General features: G+C 50.9%; 1 protein-coding gene across 1 annotated transcript in view; it reads right to left on the bottom strand.

Annotated features, from left to right (window-relative positions):
• Positions 1-1852: 1852 nt before the first annotated feature.
• The window catches only part of RAB6B (RAB6B, member RAS oncogene family), a 58087-nt gene continuing 40644 nt past the window's right edge, over positions 1853-19295 (bottom strand). Inside the window, exons 3-8 of the mRNA XM_004762476.3 lie at positions 13905-13958; positions 13602-13707; positions 11864-11975; positions 10777-10870; positions 7918-7984; positions 1853-6339 (exon numbers count right to left, since the gene is read on the bottom strand). Coding sequence (XP_004762533.1) covers positions 6275-6339; positions 7918-7984; positions 10777-10870; positions 11864-11975; positions 13602-13707; positions 13905-13958 — 498 coding nt within the window. The 3' untranslated portion in view covers positions 1853-6274. The remainder of the gene's footprint in view (positions 6340-7917; positions 7985-10776; positions 10871-11863; positions 11976-13601; positions 13708-13904; positions 13959-19295) is intronic.

The following is a 19295-nucleotide window of genomic DNA, read 5'->3' as shown; positions in this document are numbered from 1 at the left end:
TGGGGACTGGCAGACGAGGCACAGCTATGGGTCAAAGATGAGACCACTGTGGCTTGAAACAGCTCCTCCTTGGGAACACAACAGTGTCTGAGCCACTGGATATGTATGGGCCCTGACACCTGCTCACAGGCCAGCTGCCACCTGATAAAAATAACCCCATTCCTTGCTAAGGGAGAGGTGCAGGATGCAGGGAGGTGCCATTATGTGTGTGTGTGGGGGGGGTGGCTGTGATGAATATGCCGTGGGCACACCATTGCTTCTGGAATGGGGTCTTCCATGGGGTGTGGAACACGTGCAGACTGAGGGGTCGGGGTACTGTTGGCCTTACTGTTTATTCCAGCTCTTTTTTCAAGCCCTTTTCCGAGGGGTCTGGGGCCTTGGTAGCCCCGCCACTGCCAGTAACCTGCCCGTTTGCTGGAGTCCGAGTCAGCAACAGCAGTTCTTAGTAGGGAGTGCCACTTACTTTTTCCCATGGCTTCTGTCTCAGCACCTCCTGGGATTCGTGTCCCCCTGAGGTCCTCTTACGTGTGAGGCACTTAGTGTTCCATTGACTTGAGATTATTGTGTTTCAACTGAAATGTGTGTTTGTGGTATTTTTGGTATATGTGTGTATTGGTGTACTTTGGTATTTCTAAATACAGTTAAGCATAGGATTATCAAAGCTGCTTTCTCCACTCTTGCTCACTGGACACAATGCAGCTACAGTGATAAGGAAAGCCACCTCGAGCAGCATCCTTCGGACAGGTCATCACCAACCCTCTGTCATCTTCATATTTGTGTGGGGAATGTCAGGGTGCTCCGTTCTTCTGGCAGGGGCCGGGGCTGCTGGACGGTTTTGTTGATGCTGTGTCCTACATTATTTCCTCCCCTTGCTATCTCAAGTCCTGTTATCCCGAACACAGTAATCCTGGGAAATGGTTGTGGGCTTGGAAGAGCTTGCCTCTGGCTTCAGTCTGGTTTGTACAAGCGTGTGCACTTCGGCTGTCAAGCCTCTCCCCCTTGCTATCCCCTGGACCCCTCTACCTCATTTTACATCTGGCAGCCAGAGAAGTGAGGATTAGCGGACAGAGCATCCATTTCCTGTCTCTCCTAATTTAGAGGTGGCTTCTCTGAGATGGCAGATAGGAGGGTGTTCCAGAAACTTTAGAACCTTCAAAAGGGAAAAATACGTAGTGAGGTTGAACTCAAAAAAATGAGACCTGGTGAACTTAGCTTACTCCATAGCTCCAGGATTCCCAGCATTCTCAGGCCAGAGCTGTTCTGGGCCTGATCTTGGCCTTTGTGTTCTCTCTGGATTGGTCTCACAGTTGTTGAGGATTTCAGGGCATCTTTTAGTCTGGAAATGACTGATATCTGAAGGGGCCTCTCAGGGATGTTCTCTAATCAGTGTGGGGAAAAGCAGGAGGGCGTATGTGGCTGCTTGGTATCACACCAGGATGATTAGGCTCACCTTAAATTCTTTAATAGCTTTCTGGACATCACCAGAAGGGAGAAAGATTCAGTCCCTGCCCCCACCCTTCAAAACCCCCAGCCGTGGCAAGTGGGGACCAGGGATTAAAGAAGTTATTACACAGCCCTGAGTCTCAGTTCAGCCTGGGGCTTCCCTTTCCATTAGCCTTCAGACAGTGGAGATGATGGAAATGAGTGAGACTTTCGCCTCAGTGTGTCTGAGGATGTGAAGGGCCCAGGTGAAGAAGAGGAAGAAGCAAAGGGCATTGGGTGGTAGACCCCCAGACGGGAGACCAGGGTTTGTGGAGCAAGCAGGTGAAGAAATCTGGTTTGGCACAGTGCCCCCCCTCCCCAACTAGCCCCCCATATATGACTGCACCACTTAGAAACACTGGACAAGAGGTTTTGTGTTGAGAATCAGGACAGTTTATTGTTTGATCAACATGCTGAGTCTTCCACATTTTACACAGTTTTATGTAAAGTCAGTGTGGCCATTTATGTCTGCTGAGCCAGTAAAAGATGGAAATGCCACCCTCTGTGCTCCTCATGGCCAATTGCTTTCCAGGGATGGGTGAGGGAAAGTGAGAGGACAAGTTGACACACCACACGATGCAGGCTGGCCTTCCGCATCTGGAAGCTTCCTGCTGGAAGGAAGCTTCCCAACCCCACTGCAAGGATGAGCCATGCCCTCCGGGGAATGTCACCCATGCAGAGGTCTGGCGCCAGAGAGTTTACATGTGAGAGCCCAAGGTTTTGGAACACCTAGATAGTTCATTTCAAACAAAAACTCAGAGGGTGCCTTGGTGTTTGGGTGCCCATGACAATCAGAGTGGACTTGGGGACTGGCCCTTCTTGGCAATCAGGAGTGTGAAATGGACATGCATTCTTTCCCAGCTCACTCAGCTACGCTGGCCAGAGTCCTAACCAGAGTAGAGGTGGTCTGAGGAGCACCCGTGCCCGGCAGCCCTTTACGTGTAAGTGCACCATCACATCTGCACACACAGGTTGATGATAGATAGATAAAGAACAGAAACACCTTGGCTCTGATGGCTTCTGGCTTGCTGGATGACCAAAAGCAAGTGGCCCATCTCTGCCTTGGTCTTCCTGCCTGTGAGACAGGAAGGGTTGCAAGAGCTCCATGTCATGCTGCTATAGCGAGGTGGGGATGCCTCACGTGATCGGGGGAGAGGTAGTTTGGAAATTAGCATATGGCCCTGCTTGGTTGCTGCACCAAAACCTGTTGGGCTGCCCCTCACGTGGCTCCGATGGGACTTAACCCTTGGCTACCTGTTCTCACATCCTAACATCCTCACCTGCCTTCTGCCATATGAAGGAATGAGGCTGCTCTGCCTGCAGGACACCGAAGCCAGCGGTGCCTGGTGTCACACCTGGTACTTGAGGGCAGGCGCTCCCAGCACCGGCTTGCCATCGGGAGGCCAAAGACGTTGCACTCAAAAGAGGTCTGTACATTTAACTGCCATTTTCATTCTTGTTTCTGTTGCCTGAGATTCTCGAACTGACCTGGCCATTGCTCCGCAGACCAAGGAGTGTTCCAGAATGTTTGAGGATGTTGACAGGAGAGCGGGGACAAGGATGGCAGAGAGGCCTCTGACCAAGAAGGACTTGCTCCTAACTGCCCAGCTTGCTAACCGTGGCCTCCACGCGGCAGTTCTCACACTTAAGCTGCTGCCATCACACCTTTCTTCTGGCATGTGTGTGCACTTATAAATACGCTATCTGCTTCTTGCATCTTACACTCTTTTTCAAATACCTGTGGAAATAGGAGCTTAACTGACAGCTTTTGAGACTGCCCCCACTCCAAGGGGAAAAAAAAAGCCTGAAGAGGAGGACTCTGGCCATCTCCCAGGTGAGGGCTAGTCCTTAGGAAGAGGGACTGAACGACGGCTTTGCCTCAGGCTAGCCCATCTGGATTTGGCAGGGATGTACCACTTGCTGGGGATGTGGAGGCAGTTTCATCCCCTTTTCTTCAAGGGAACCTGACCATTATATTACTGGACCTTAACTCCCAAGTCAAGATACTACCTACAAGCAAGAGAACAGTGATGGTACCTGCTCAAAATGAGAGCCAGGGAACCAGCCCACTTCTATGCAAGAGCTCTGGCTGCCTCAACAGCCCAGGAAGGGAGGGGTGGAAATTAGGCCTGAGAGAAGGAGGGTCCCGGAATGGCATGGCACCACTAAGATAGGACGGCAAGAGAGACAACTGCCCTTGCCTGAAGCCCACAGGGCTGGGGAGAGCCTGGACTCAAGAGAGGACCTTGTGTATACGCTAGGAAGGAAGGCAGGGCTCACCAAGGCCACGTCAAGCCATGTGACATCTATCTACTGCATCTCTTACTGTTCCCAGGCTATGATGGTAGAAAAATGTTCGTGGTGCCTTAACTATGTGTGCACATGAGAAGGGAACTGAGTTTCTGCTTTGTTTTTACAGGAATGTTTCAGAAAAGCTACTCTTTAGTACCAAGAAAACTAAAATCCACCATTCATTCATTTACTGGGACCCAATGCAGATCCCAGCAAATGGGACTGTCCCAGAGGCCAAAAGCAATGGCCCTCACTGCCGACCAGGCCGGGCGCTATATTGTGGACTCTTATAAATTCTCACAAGGTAAGTAAGCACTCTTTCAACAAGCACCACTTGCGGGGGTGCCGTGGTTGGGGGTACTGGCCCACAGGGGCATGCACACCTATGCATATAAGTATAGAGAAAAATGGTGCACATATTCCCATGGCTATTTTTGCCTGTAGTTGAACACATCTATGCATTAGTTTATTGATGGCAAGACAATCACAAGTTTTTTGACAATATTAAGTATTTCTTATTTCAACACGTTGCAGTACTTTTGAATTTCCAAAACTGTTATCACAATGCAAGTTCCAACTTGAGAGCAGGAAAAACAAGAATATACACTGAGCACATGTATCTCTGTGAGAATGTGTGTGTGGAAGGTGTATACACAAGTCTATCTCTATATATAATTATGTACACACATATAAAAACTAAACACATGACACTGGAATTACGTTCGTACATCAGTCTTTGCCTTCTGGAAGAGGAGCTCAGTGAGAATCCTACTTCTCTTCTTCACCTGAAGATAAATTCCTCTCTAAAGATCAGCTCCGACATACACAATCTCCTTAAGCTGAGAGTGTGTGACAGGCCCACTGGACAAATACCAGTGAGTCCTGTCCACTTATTGGCTGCCATTTTGGATTAGTTTCTGAGAAGTTCCAAAATTCACTGCAATAACTTGTTAGAGTCCTGTTTTGTGGAGGAATTCCCCCCTCCCACTCCCAGATGGTCGTTTAGCTCACCTAGGACATGCCCAACAGCAGCCTGGAGGCAGAGGCCATGCCAGCTTGGGAGGGCAGGGTTTATGGGTTTCGGCCAGAGTTGCTTCCCATGGCCTGGCTCTACGCAGGGTCAGGTTCAGTAAACCTGGATCTATTTGGAATGCTGGCCAAATGGGTTGCATTCCCTTAGAATTCTCTTCAGAGATTTTATAGGCCCTTAGGACTAAGCCCTTCTCAGAAATGAGTCAAAATGGCAAGGATGGCTCTCTGGGCAGCCTTCTGGAAACCCCACATCAGCAGCACCCTCAGGCAACCAGAGCGCGGCTGCAATATCCTCAGGTACGTGCACAATGACTACAACTGCTTGATGCCAGTGGGGCAAGTCAGCTTTTCCAGAACAGTGCTCAATGGTATTAGCAACCAAGAATCTGAACATGCATCTTCAAAGTCGTGGTACCGGAATCCACACCCCCTTCCCCAGTCACAGACACATACCATGCGATATAGGCTCAAGCTTCCCTGGCGTGCAAGGCCGAGGGCTTCAGGGCAATACACACTGAATTTCTCTTTGCTGTTTCCTTAGACTCAACCCAGACACGGGTGCTGACTACTGGGAAGGTTGGTTAGAACATTTTCAGAACCACACATGGTGCCCCAAGGCTATGAACCACAGATAGACCTGTACAAGCCCACAGTTGCCAACAGCACCCCATCCTTCCTTCCGATGACCTTTTGCTCTGTCAGTCACTGAGTGGGCCACAGAGGGCACAAGATGCAAGGCAACTGCCCTCCATGCCTTCAAGGCTTGTCAGCGAAGGGAGAGGGGGAGGCAGGAGTAATTCCAGTGAGGCCTCTGGCTGGGCTCCCTGCCATCCACAAGGCCTTAATTTCAGCTCAGGGCCATGGCTGATGTCCCACTCTGGCCACAGAAGGAGGACAGAGTTAAAAGTTGCCTCTTCAGAGGCTATTTTGTTCACTGTTTGATTTAACCAGGTAGGGCCTGTTTGGTGGGTGGGGCTTGGGACTGGAGCCTAATTAAGTTGCCCCATTAATTGTAATTTATCGGGCTAGGGTGGAAGGAGGGCAGAGGTGATGACCATTCAAAGAGGGCAGGAAGGAGGAGGTGGAAAAGGTTCTCTGTAAGTTTACAAATATACAAAAACAAAAAGCACATCTTTTAAATAAAAATGACTACATTTTTATCTGGCAAAAAGTTGTATACACATGATTTAAATTTTTTTTTAAATTTTAACAGTTTTTGGCAATCTTAATAAAGTACAATATATTACAACCAAACCAAAAAATAGTTGTTTAAGTAACAGCTGTTAAGAGTGACGTGATCCCTGATGCCCAGCCTCCCTCCCCACCCCACCCTACTCCTAGAGACAGAGAGAAAAGAAAAATCCTCCCATCTTGATAAGCTCATTTCCCACCCCCCTTAGGAAGCTAACCAATAGGAAGCAACACAACAAGCGAGTAGTGTCAAAGGAAGCCGGCAGGTCAGGCTGCATTAGCAGGAGCAGCCGCCCTCACTGGCTGGGGGCTCCTGGGGTTTGTCCAGCTTGATGTCAATCACTGCGGGAGGCTGCGCTAAGGAAGATGACTGATGAGAAGCTGCCACCTGGCTCCTGTCCCTGGGCACCCCTCAGCTGCCCTGTGCAGATCCTCCGTCCTTCCACAAAATACCTAAGGACTCTTGTCTTTGCTGGGTCTGGGGAGGAAGGACGCAGTGTCACCAGCCCCCACCCCTCTTCTTCCCACAAGCCCTCCCCCTCATCCTCCTGAAGCAAAGCTGGTCTTGGGCTGTGGGATGACTGCACAAACACCAGCACCACGGGCCCTTCCTCAGAAGCCTTCTTGGTAACCAGTGCCTCAGCCTTGTCAGCAACCCCTTCCATCTTCAAGTGCACTGAAGTGAACAGCCTGCTGGTCAGGTATGAATCCCACATCTCAGCCCAGGGCGAGGTGGGCCTTGGCCTAGCCAGTCGCAGACACACTAACCCCTCGAGCTCTAGTCAGAGTGTCACTTAGACTCTGAGGATGCTGTTGGGGGAAGGCACAGCCCCAGGAAAGGCCTCCAGCCCTTCCCACTGGTGCCCTGAGACTGTGGGCGGGAGAAGCACCCATCAGAACCACCCAAAGAATGGCTTCAAAATGCAGAGCCAGGTAGCCCCTGTGCCCTCAGCAGGCTGACAGGGCAGCGGGCTTGCTGAAGGAACCCCCAGGGCAGCTGACAGGATGGAAGTGTAGGAAGTGCTGCCGTGGGACCTGCTGTGGCCATCCTAGGGATGTTTGCGTGGCCCCTGTTTCAGGCCTATGTACTATAAAGAGCCACACTTCTCCTAAAGACCCCCTTTTCTCTCCTTGCCACTCTCTGGCCAAGACATATATTTTGAATATGACTTTCTCTGACTTTCCCTATTTTTATTTTCCCTACACCTACATAACATTTTTACCTCATGTATATATACATGAACATTTTTTTTGGCAACATGGCAGAGAATAAACTGCCTTCCTTCCTACTTCCTTCCACTGGGCCCATCGGACTACCTCTCTGAACCTCCATTTCTGCTTTGGGGTCTGGTCTGAGGTTTGGGGGTGGGCTGTGCGAGTGGCGTGCAGACCCTGTCCCACAGGGTAGTGGGCATTCCAGGGCTGTGCAGGGCCGGGCTGAGGAAGTAGGCAGGACACAGGAGGGGGGTTTCTGCTGGGGAGATGGTCTCATGCAGACTAGGCTAAACCATGTTCTGGGTGTATAGAATCCTTCCACGCAGTGGAGAGTCTACTGGTACCCATGGAATACAAAGTGATGCTCACTGCGAACCTGGGCAGTTACTATTTCTCACTCCCCACCCTGCAAAGACATTCACATCCATCTGGTCCACAGCCCCGCACCGCCCCCAACACCCCAGCCCCAGCATTGTTTTGGAAATAGAAGCTTAGACTGTTCGAACTGGATGAGGTCTTAAAGCCCTTGGAGTTCAGCCTTGTCCCGGTCCAGAGGCGGGCCCACACCATACCTCTCAGCAGAGAAGGATGGGCTGGAGACCAGGCAAGGGCTCGCTCACTGTTCTGAAGTACTAAGTGAATACCTCAATGGATAAATGGCTTCTCTAGCACATCTTTCACTCACTTATCAAAGGAAAAGGATACTCCCTTCTTTGCTTTTCTCCTGGACATTCTCCATTCCAGGCAGAGCTGATGCCACACGTCGGAAGAGCTAGAGAGGGAGGAGACGCAGGATGAGCCCCTGGCCCCATCCTTCCTGCCCCACACTGTCTCCACCATCTTACCTCTTCTAATCCTGACCCAGGGCCGTGTTCTCTTGTCTGTCCCACTAACTGTGCCCTGGAGGGCAGGGGCTACACCAAACTCCTCTCTCCCTTGCCCCTAGGGCCTGTCATAGGTTTGGGCCCTGACAGGCATCTCAGGCAACGGCTGAGGTCACCAGGTTCATGGGTCACTAGGGGCTGAGTGTGGGTCATGCTGACTGTAAGGGACCTAACCCAGTGCAGAAAATGCTCTAGGCCCTGTGAGACAAGCCTTAGGCAGGTTTCTGTCCCACTCCCTGAGGTTGGTTGCCCCCACCTGGTCCCCCAGTTTGGACCTGCCCTTGAGACAAATGACCCCCTGCTCAGAAGGGTCCTGCAAGTCCACAGCAGGGTGCTGGGAGCCAGGGCCACACAGTCATGTCGGAAAGAGAGACTTCCAAGAGAATAAGCATACAGCATGTGAATTCGTGATGCTGTGGGTTTGTTTTGGTATGGGTATTAGTGTGATGTGTATGTGGTGTGTAGAGATGTATAAGTGGAAATGTGCATGTGAATGTGCGGTGTCTGAGTTTGTGTAAGTGCACAGGGAGAACCATGTGGTGTGGTGTGTGTGTGCGTGTGTGCGTGCGCACATGTGGGCATGCACACTGGGGAGGGGGTAGGCAGGGATGTCAGGGAAGACATGGAACCTAGGAGGTGTCAAGTACAAAACACCAGTATAAGGCACCAGAAGATTCTGAATACTCCCGCTCTCACTTCTCCCCGCATAAAAGCCAGCTCTGGGGACTCAGTGAGCTCTATAAGGAGAGTGCGTCTTGTTCATGGTCTCACCCTAGAGCCCAGCTTTGTGGGAGCACCCAGGCTAAATGGCAGGGCCAAAGGTGGTGAGGATCTAGGTGGGGAAGTCACTGGTGGGCCTGGGAGGGTATGGGACCCTCTGGGCAGGATGCAGAGGCCTGGTAATTCCTTCATGGCCTTGCCCCAGGTGGCAATGTCCTGCCTATCTGTCAAAATGGTCACAGTCTCTGCCAGTGGCCAACCTGCCAGTTAGAAGGAAACTCTTGGGGTCACAGGTGGGGCTCCAAGAGCAGCTATGATCAGGCTTGGAATCCAGGAGTCTGCACTGCATGAGGACTCCTCAGAACCACAGAGTTTGACCTAACCACATATAATTCGTGCTTAGACCATCACCTGGGCTCCAGAGCATTCTGAAAAGGGAGGCATTGGCGTCTCCCTGCCTCCGACTACTAGGGCAGAAGCTGCCTGCCTTATGGACTGCTGCCCACTGCTTCCCCACATCCCAGGACTTTCCACAGAGAGGGCCACAGAGAGCAGCAACCCACTGCCTCCGACATGCCTCCAGGGACAGGTAGCTCCTGCTCCAAGAGACACCTCAGTGGCACTGGGAAGGGCATGGAAGTGAGCAGAGCCACACTGAGGGTGCTCTAACTGGGGAGGAAGGCACTGAGGCCTGGGGACTAGAGGGCCCCTCATCTGTCTCTCTGCTCTTCTGCCACCTTCCCCAGTGCCATGGGCGCTGCCCCTGTTGGGTGAACTACCATGATCTCCAGGCCAAGAGCTGATGGGCAGCTGGTGTAGTGCTCCCAGGTGCTGCTGGGGCCGGTTGGGTGGAAGAGACACCCCGCCAAGCCAGGCTCTGCACTCAGAATCCCTTCCCCAGGCCACAACACCCCTCCCGCCGCACCTCTGCTTGCATGCTACCCTGGTCTGGAACAGCCCCCCACTCTCTTCATTGAAGGCAGGGGCTCCTAACCTCTTGTGAACCAGAGACTTCCCTGGCAGTCTGCTGAGCCTACGGTCTCCTCATAAGTGGGTGATGTCAGTGACACAGGAGTATAGAGAAACCCATTCAGAACTGAAAGACACTTGAAAAACCTCTAAAGACACCAGTTGGTTATGCACCAGCATTCTTCTGGCAGCAGGTCTAATCACCCCCATGAACTGGAGCAGCAATGCGTGTAAACACCAAGAGACCCGTAACCCCGCAAGGGGACAAGATAACGGCTGGGGTCTGTGCTGTGCCCAAGCCAGCAGCATCCTGCTGCCCACGTTCCTGGCTGAAGGAGGTGCTGAAGAGCCGCAGAGGTGCATGAAGATGGAGGGGCAGTTCTCTCCTATGCAAAGCCCCTGAGCTGTGGACTCCCATCCCTGGGGGTCCACGGACCTAGGGAAGCCCCTGGCTGCAAGGGTTGGCCATAATCTCCTCCACGGCTTCTCTGACTGTGGTGATTCCCCAGGCTTCTCCCCCTGTAAACTCCAGTCGCACCAGGGTGGGCTCCTTTCTCTAAGCCTGCCTGGCCCTCCACAGCTCTGAGCACTTGCTAGTGCCCAGGCATGAACCCACAAACGCTGGTTGGACTGAATTTCCCACACCCCCATCCCAAGTGAGGTAAGATGCTAGAGAGATGCTGCTTCTCTCTCCTGGAAGTTGGTGGCTGGATGCCCGGCACGTTATAAGGCCTGTGACTGGTTGCTGTGTGATGTAACGAGGACATGGTCCAGACACGCCCCAGCCCCCAGAGTGAGTGCTCTTGCCCTCTCTCATGCTTTCCCAACGCTAGAGGTTAGCTTGTTTCCCATTAGGTGGGGTTCAGGGTGCTCTGATTGCTTGCCCCAATCTGCACTAGTCCCTCAGGGCAAGCTGGAGCTGGGCCCATGAAGGACCAGGCCAGAAGCCACACATGGTCCCTGGGCCAGATTAGCACCAGGTGCGTCCTACCTGCTTCACGTTGTAGCCGGTCTTGGCGCTGGTCTCAATGAACATGACACTCAGTTCTTTGGCGCGCTGCTCCCCCTCCTCGATGGTTATCTGCCTGTGAGTAAGGGGAGAGGGGAAAATGAGTCCCTGGTAGAGGCAGAGGAAGCAGCATGAGATGAGGAGGCCTAGGTCCAGGACTAAGGTCCAGGTGAGGAGGTCTTGGGTACAGGACGAAGGATACGGGGCCACAGCAGTACATCAGCCTGCCTCTGCCCTGTCAGGTTTGCCTTCCATGGTGCCTCTCAGCTTAGGAGCAGGCCCTGCAGCAGGCAGTAAACCATCCTAACAGGTGTGTGCTTCTGTGTCTAGAAAGCTCTTCGAGCCACACAGCGCCCCTTGGGTGGTGTCATCAGTCCCCATCTCCACAGGACAGTGAGGTTAAAAGCGACTGCCTGCAGGTTGTATGGAGACACACTTAGCAGTAGAACTGGGCTGTGAGTCCCATTTCCCTTACTTCAAGGACAGACCTCAAATGAAGCAGGCTTGGAGTCGGATATTCGTGTAGATGGCCAGAGGACACTTCAGAAGGCCAGCGGTCCAGAACCTGTTGCTTTAGCTGACCAAGCTGGGTCCCCTGATGTGAGTGAATGAATGGGTGCAGGCGGCACCTGAGTCAGCCATTTCTGCACACTGGAGACTCAGTGACAGACAGGAAATTCTGCCCGTTCACGGGCACAGGCACTTCATGGGGACAGAGACACAAAGCAGAAGCAGAAGCCAATGGGGGCCCGAAGGACTGACATCTGCAGCTGTGCCGTGGCCATGGCCGGGCCCCAAACCCCGAGCCATTGTGCAGCCCTCTCGCAGAGCAGTGCCCCTGCAGACCATGGAAGGTGGGGCCTCAGAGCTGAGCCACTGCCATGGGCAAGGGTCTGCCAGGCGCTCGCAAAGCCTCCAGTGTCCCTAGGGGACCCTTATCAGATGCACGGGGACAAGTCAGAAGCACAGACTCAACATTCCTGCATCCCAGAACTCCTTCTCTAGGAGGAGCTGCAGGGGACTGGAGGGCAGGCTGGGCCCGCCAGCACCCTGCACCTTGCACACCTACCTCTTGTCAGCCAGGTCCGTCTTGTTGCCCACCAGCATGATGATGACGTCGCTGCCCCTCTCTGTCCTGACGTCATCGATCCACTTAGAGGTCTGCTGGAAGGAGTTGAGATCTAGAGGTAGAAAGTGGGGAGACAATAGAGGGAGAGTCACCCTGAGCAGTAGAGGGCAAAGGTGGGAGGGAGCACGAGATCAGGAGCAGGAGGGAGGAGACTGTGCACCCTCACACCCAGACCGGTGAGTGCGGACCTTCTAGCAGTGGGGAGGTGAGTGGGGGGACGGGGGGAGCATGTGTGTCTGGGCAGCTGCTGCCCCAGGGCCCTGAAAGACCCTCATGTTGCTGAACGATCCCAGGTTGTGGGGGTCACCCTGTTGGAAGGTCACTGTCATGATTTGCTGCATGGACTAGTGGTTTTAGGGGCCCACCTGAGAATCAGACCTGACTTCATGGGGCAGAGTGGAGTGTGAGAAATGGTGCTTGGCAGCCAAGCCAACTGGACTTGGCTGAGCTCAGAAACAAGTGTGCATGTGTGTGTGTTGGTGGGGAACCAGAGCAGCTCCTGGGGGAGAAGGGCCCTATACAGTGGTCTCCCACTGAGGGGGGTGGCACTGGGAAAAGTGAGTTCCGAAGAGAACCCTCGATCTGTAAGTAAGAGGAGGGGAAGGTGGCCCCAGGAGAGACAAAAGCCACGAGAGGTAAGTCCATTTCAGGGCAGCCCTCTCCTCAGTCAGAAGATGTGACAGACCTTGAGGAGTGGCCGCAAGGGCAATGCCCACCACTCAGCAGCCCATGCACCTGAGAAGGGGGAGGAAGCCTGTCCCAGGAAGCCTCAGTTTCCCCCGGCCTGCTCTCCCTCCTGCTCACATCAGGCTGCACAAACCCAGGCTGAAGGGCCCAGCTCCCACCTGTACTCAAGGTGGAGGGGGTGTGTGGTCAGAGGGAAGCATGGAGAGAGGAGATGGGCAGAGCCTGGGGCAGCGGGCTTAAAGTAGTGGGGTACACGTGCTTCCCCATGTGATTTCAGTGCTGTGGACAGCACCCAGGGTGTCCTCCCTGCACAGGTGTAGGCACAGCACAAGGGCTAACCAGGTGTGCTCTGTTAACACCTGTCCACACAGCTGAGGCTTCTCACCAGGCCCTCTCCCTCCCCCAACCATAAGTCTTCCTCAAGGCTGTGCAGTTCTCTCAGGAACAGCTGTCCCAGCCAGAAGAGCTACACTGTGTGGGAAGTGCAGCCCACCCTTGGCTCTCCGACCCGCTCAGCCTCCCCTCCCAGGAGAGCCTATGAGGAGCTGGCATGTCACCTGACAAAACCATGGCTGCTGGGTCATGGCTGGCCCAGAGACCAGTGTCTTCCCCCATCCTGACACATGCACACACACAAGTCGCTCCATAAGGGTCTTTCTGGCCATCAGGGCCAAAGGGGGCACAGAGGGGTGGGAGCAGGCCAGCCTCATCTCTGCTCACCTCTACACACAGCACCCCTCCCCGCCCCCCCCCGCTCTGGGCAGGGCCAGCTCAATCCCATACACCCACGCCTGTCCCAGGAGGATGGTGAGACTGAAACCCATGCTGGTGTTGGAAGGCAGCTCACCCCCTACAGCAAGCACCTGTCTTCCTGTAGTGAGAAGACAAGCATACACAATATTTACATGTGCATGTACGTGCGTGCACACACACACACCCCCTGGAGCCTCTGTGAGCCACCCTCCCTCTGGCACCTGAGGCCCAAACTCACTTGTGATGTCATACACCACCACAGCCACGGTGGAATCCCGGATGTAGCTGGGAATCAGGCTACGGAACCTCTCCTGGCCAGCTGTGTCCCAGAGCTGCAGCCGCACCTGTCATAAGGAGAGCAGGGGGTCAGGGTAATCCTCATGGTGGGGTGGGGCCGGGGGAAGGCCCCGGCTCTGTGAGGTGGGCACTGCCAGCTCTGTAGTAGGCACGAGCCCTCTCGGTGGTGCCCGGCTAAAGGCTCCAGGTGGTTAAGTCCAAAGGAGCCCTCCCTGTGCTTCTGGTTCTAAAGTCAGGCACTCACCGTACGATCTTCCAAGTACATGGTTTTTGACAAGAAGTCAATCCCAATGGTTGCCTATTAGAGAAAAACAAGGAAAGGTTAAAATGGAAAGGTCTCAGGCAAAGGGGCAAAAGCTCAGTGATCCAGACAGTGACAGCCAGCAAGAGAGGGGATACCCGTGCCAAGCCTAAGGCAGGTCCTGCTCTGCTGTCCCTGCCTGCTCCTCACAGTCAACAGTGAATCCAGTCATGTCTCTCAGAGGAAGCAGGTTGGAGTTAAGTAAGGATGAGGACGGGTTTTCAGGGAGTGACAAAAGTGCTTTGAAAAGGCGACAAGAGCCAGGTGAGGAGGCCTCCTCAGAGTCAAGGCCACTGGCAGGTGTATCTCCTGCCCTGCTCAGGTGGGGCCCTCAAGGAGAATGGGCTGTGCGGTCTCCCAGCCCAAGCCTGCTTGGCCTCACCTGCCTCCCACAATCACAGCCTCCCCTCGAGGCTCCTGAGATTCAGGCACCCAGACTTGGGTTCACCTCTGCCTCCAGTAGGCAGGGACAGAGTGAGGATCAGGGCAGCTTGCTGCTGTGTGGGCAGCAGAGAGCAGCTGGCCTTCCTCAGGGCCATCACAACCCACCTGGAGCAGCATCTTCCTGGGAAAGTGCACTCTTTCCTACCCAAACCAACATATTAGGAGCCAACTGTCCCCAACACAAACTATGCCACAACTTTGTGCTCTTTCCTGGCCTTGGGCAGAGGCAGCTAGGTAAGGTGCCATCAGCCTTGTGGCCAGATGGCCAGGACCCACCACTCACTTGCTGTGTAGCCTTGGGCAGGCCACCCAACCTCTCTGGGCTCACCTGCCCCACAGCATCTATGATAGGAGCTCAATGCTGTTGGTGTGAAATGGAGATGACACTGCTATGCAGTTCCTAGTAATGAAGACTCAGACATGGACTGAGAGCCCAGGGCACTGATTCAGTACAGTGTGGCACACCCATGGGATTAGAATTCTTAAAATCATGTTCTTGAAAAAATATTTAAGGATTTGAGGAATTAGGTTATCAAGTGAAAAAAGGTTGTAAACATCATGTATAGTGTGACCCCAATGTGACGAACTGAAGTAGAAGTATTCTTCATATTTTCTTAGATACTAAAATGAAGGGCATACACTAAAGCCTTAATAACACCAGTGTGAATAATGACATTATGGACAAATTTTTTTTTTTTTTTGCTTCCCTCATTTTAACTTCCTCTATTTTCCACATCTTCTACAATGAAAGTATAATAGTTCTAGAGGTAGAACTAGAGTATTTTAAAACAAAAATAAAAGACTAAAAATAAGCTTATTTGTATGGGAAATTGTGCAGCGACTTCTGATTACAAAAACCACAACCCAGGGAAGCCTGAGGAAATAGAAATATCCACGTCCACAGGTCCCAGGTTGTCTGCAAGCATACATGCACTTTGGGACCTCCAACTCATTCCACAAAGGAGTTAAAGGAGCTATATCCACCCAGAAACCTGCTTTAATGCAAAGTTGTGGAGTGTTGAGGCATCTCACAATTCTAGAACATGGGTGCTAGGCACGCACCTTAGACATAATGTAATCCAACCCCTCTGGAGATGAAAGATCAGGGAAGTTAGAGGATACACACCTAATGTGACTTTACAAGTCAGGGGCAGAGCTGGAAGGGTTGGCGCCAAAAGCTTTGCAACACTTGGGCTTTTTCTGCCCCAGCTTGGCACACCTTTCCTATGTGGTGTAGTCACTGGGCAACAAGTCTGGAATTAATAAGTGGCTTGTGGACCCAGCCTTGTTCCTTAAGTCATGTAACAATCACTAATGAATGAAGTGCAACAGTCCTCATCTTCGTATACCCTTAAGGAGAAACGTGCAGACCAGGTGGAAATCTCTCACTTCATCAGTGCTCCCTGGGCTCCCCAGGGAGTGCCAAGATCCTTCAGTAAAGTGATCCGGGAGCTGAAGACTGGGTGTTATGACCTCAAGGACTGGTGGCAGGGACTGCTGGCTGTCCTCCACATGCAGTCTCCTTTTCCACTGTAATAGGATTCTAGATGTGTAGATGGGTCAATGGCTAACCCAAATAAAGGTAATATTTCCCAGCTTTCTTTGCAGGTAGGTGGCTAAAGTCTCGTCAGTGGGATGTAAAGGTGATGTATGCATCTCCTGGGATGGGTCCTTCATGGGGGGATGGAATGTAGTGACATGCTCACAGCTGCCCTCTTTCCCTTTCCTGTGGCTTAGAATGAAGACAGGTAGAGAGATGGTGGTGAGTCATACTGGCCCATCCAGATGAAGGTGATATAGGAGTGATGACAGAGCAACCAGATGGAGGAAGCCTGAGTCCCTGACCCAGGAGAGCCACCTCAATGCTCTAGACTGCTTACACCCACACTTGGGTGAGAGTGAACAGAACTTCTATTTTGCTTTAGCTACTATTATTTTGATTGCTTTTAACACAGACTAACAACAGTCTATCCAAAAGAGCAAAGAACCATGGAGAAACATATCCCTCAAAGGTAAGCAGCATGGACATAGTGATATTCTTGAGGACAGTGTAACAATGAAAACCCCAATCTACTTCATGAGGGCACAAGCCACATCTACTTCCATGGAGGGCTGAGAAGTCATCAGATGACATGACAAGAATTACGCCATTTGGACCAAGCCTTAGCAAAGCTCAACTCAGTGGCCTCCACAATCATAAATGCCATTATTGGACACCCACACACTTTATCTCCGTCGCTCCTCACAAAAGCCTGACCACATGAGTGGTACTGAGGAAACAGTCTGGAAGATGCCAACCTCCTCCCTCTTCAGCTCGCTCCCCGCTTTCGTCCCACTTTCATGCTTCTTCCACATCATAGAGACTTCTGATTCCTTAATTGGACCACTCTGTCCCTAGCAAGTTAGGCCACTGAGCCACAGCAGACCTTCCCCATGGCTGTACAGATTCTTGCTAAAACATAGACATTGTCCCTGGGAATGACTGAACCATCAGCTTGGCCCCAAAATGTATTCCTATGTTTAGTTTAAATAATGGCTGTGTAGTTTCTATCAAACTAACCCTCCCACAGATAACTATTCCAAAACTGTGGAGAAATACAAGAAATAACTTTTAAGCACTGAAGACTAATCAAAAGCTGACAGAAAATGGAGAGTTACAATCTCTGAAGGAAGGAAAGAGAACAAGGTACAATGCAACATCTAACCAATTTTTTCCCCTGAGGTTAACTTCCTAATCATTTAAGTTAGAAGGACTTGGTAAACACCTCAGGCTTTCCATGGGAAAACCACAAGGGCTGGCTTTGGGAGGAAGGTTATCATCTCAGGACTAAGGGTCACACCAGAAGACTGAGAGAAAAACCGAAAGTGACCTATCTTAACAAAATTTAAACATGGCAGATAATCCCTGCCCCCTTATCCCCCCCAAAACGATTAGCTGTCTATAATTTAATTGCCTATTAAAATAAAACTCAACACTCTTCAGAAGAAAGTAACAGAACCTAGGAATCTCTATAACTTATTACAAGCACACTTCATTTTACTATGTTTCACTTTATTGTACTTTGCAGAAAACGGTTTTTCACAAATTGCAGGGAACTCTGTGTAGAGCAAGTCTACTGGGGCAATTTTTGCAATAACGGTTGCTCACTTTATGTCTTTGTGTCACATTTTGATAATTCTCATATTTCAAAATTTGTATCATTATTACATTTTTTCTGGTACTCTTGTGATGAGTGATCTTTGGTGTTACTATTATAATTGTTTTGGAATGCCATGAACTGCACCCATATAAGACAGTGAACTTAACTGATAAATGTTGTGTGTATTTTGACTACTCCACGGCAATTGGCCATTCTTCCATCTCTCCCTCTCCTCAGGCTTCCCTATCCCCTGAGATACAAGAATATGGAAATCAGGCCAATTAATGACCTGCAGTCATTGCCTCTAAGGCAGAGTTGCACATCTCTCACTTTAAATCAAAAGCTATAAATTATTCAGCTTAGTTAGAAAGGATGTCAAAAGCTGAAATAGGTTAAAAGGTAAGCCTCTTGCACCACACTGTTAGTCAAGTTGTGAACGAAGGAAAAGTTCTTGAAGGAAACTAGAAGTGCTACTCCAGTGAACAGACGGGCCATAAGAAAATGAAACAACCTTAATGCTGATACAGAGAAAATGTTAGTGGTCTGAATAGAAGATCAGACCAGCCACAACATTCCCTTAAGACAAAGTAAAATATGGAGATAAGCCCTAATTCTCTTCAATTCTATGAAGGCTAAGAAAGATAAGGAAGCTGCAGAAGAAAAGTCTGAAGTTAGCAGAGGTTTAAGGGAAGCAGCCGTCTCCATACATCAAAGTGCAAGGGGAAGCAGCCAGTGCTGATGTAGAAGCTGCAGCAAGAGATCCAGAAGCTTGAGCTAAGATAACTTGCAAAGGTGGCTGCGCTAAGTAACAGATTTTTAAGGTAGACGAAGCAGCCTTATGCAAAGATACCATCTAGGGTTATCTAGCTAACTACTGACTGGCTGATTGATTTGAGAGAGAGAGCGCACAAGTGAGGGGGAGGGGTAGGGGGAGAAGGAGAAGCAGGCTCCCCACTGAGCAGAGAGCCCAATGTGGGGCTCTATCCCAAGACCCTGAGATCATGATCTGAGCTGAAGGCAGATGCTTAATCAACTGAGCCACCCAAGTGCCGCTAGGACTTTCGTAGCTAGAGTCAGTGCCTGACTTCTAAGCTCCAAAAGATAGGCTGACTCTCTCGTTAGGGGCCAGTGCACATGGTCACTTTAAGTTGAAGCCAGTACTCATTTACCATTCCAAAATCCTAGGGTCCTAAAGAATTATGCTAAATCTACTCTGCCTGTGCTCTATAAATGGAACAAAAAAATATGGATGACACACCTATTTACAACGTGGTTTACTAAATATTGTAATACTAATACTAATATTAAATGTTGAGACCTACTGCTCAGCAAAAAGGATTCCTTTCAAAATATTATTGCTGATTAACAATGCACCCAGTCATCCAAGAGCTCTGATAGAGATGTACAATGAGATTAATGTTGTTTTTGTGCCTGCTAACACAACATCCATCCTGCAGCCCATGGACCAAGTTGTAATTCTGACTTTAAAGTCTTGTTACTTAAGAAATACATTCTGTAAGGCTTTAGCTGCCACAGATAGTGATTCCTCTGATGGATCTGGGCAAAGTAAATTGAAACCTTCTGGAAAGGATTTACCATTCTAGATGCCATTAAGAACACTTGTGATTCATGGGAAGAGGTCAAAATATAAACATTAACAAGAGGTTGGAAGTTGATTCCAGCACTCATGGATGACTCTGAAGGATTCAAGACTTCAGTGGAGGAAGTTAACTGCCAATGTGGTAGAAAT

This window comes from Mustela putorius, unplaced genomic scaffold (genome assembly GCF_011764305.1).
Source record: "Mustela putorius furo isolate JIRA1106 unplaced genomic scaffold, ASM1176430v1.1 tig00003834_pilon_pilon_pilon, whole genome shotgun sequence".
Taxonomy (NCBI): domain Eukaryota; kingdom Metazoa; phylum Chordata; class Mammalia; order Carnivora; family Mustelidae; genus Mustela; species Mustela putorius.
Note: the sequence above shows the minus strand (reverse complement) of the source record. Positions and strands in the feature narration are given on the sequence as shown.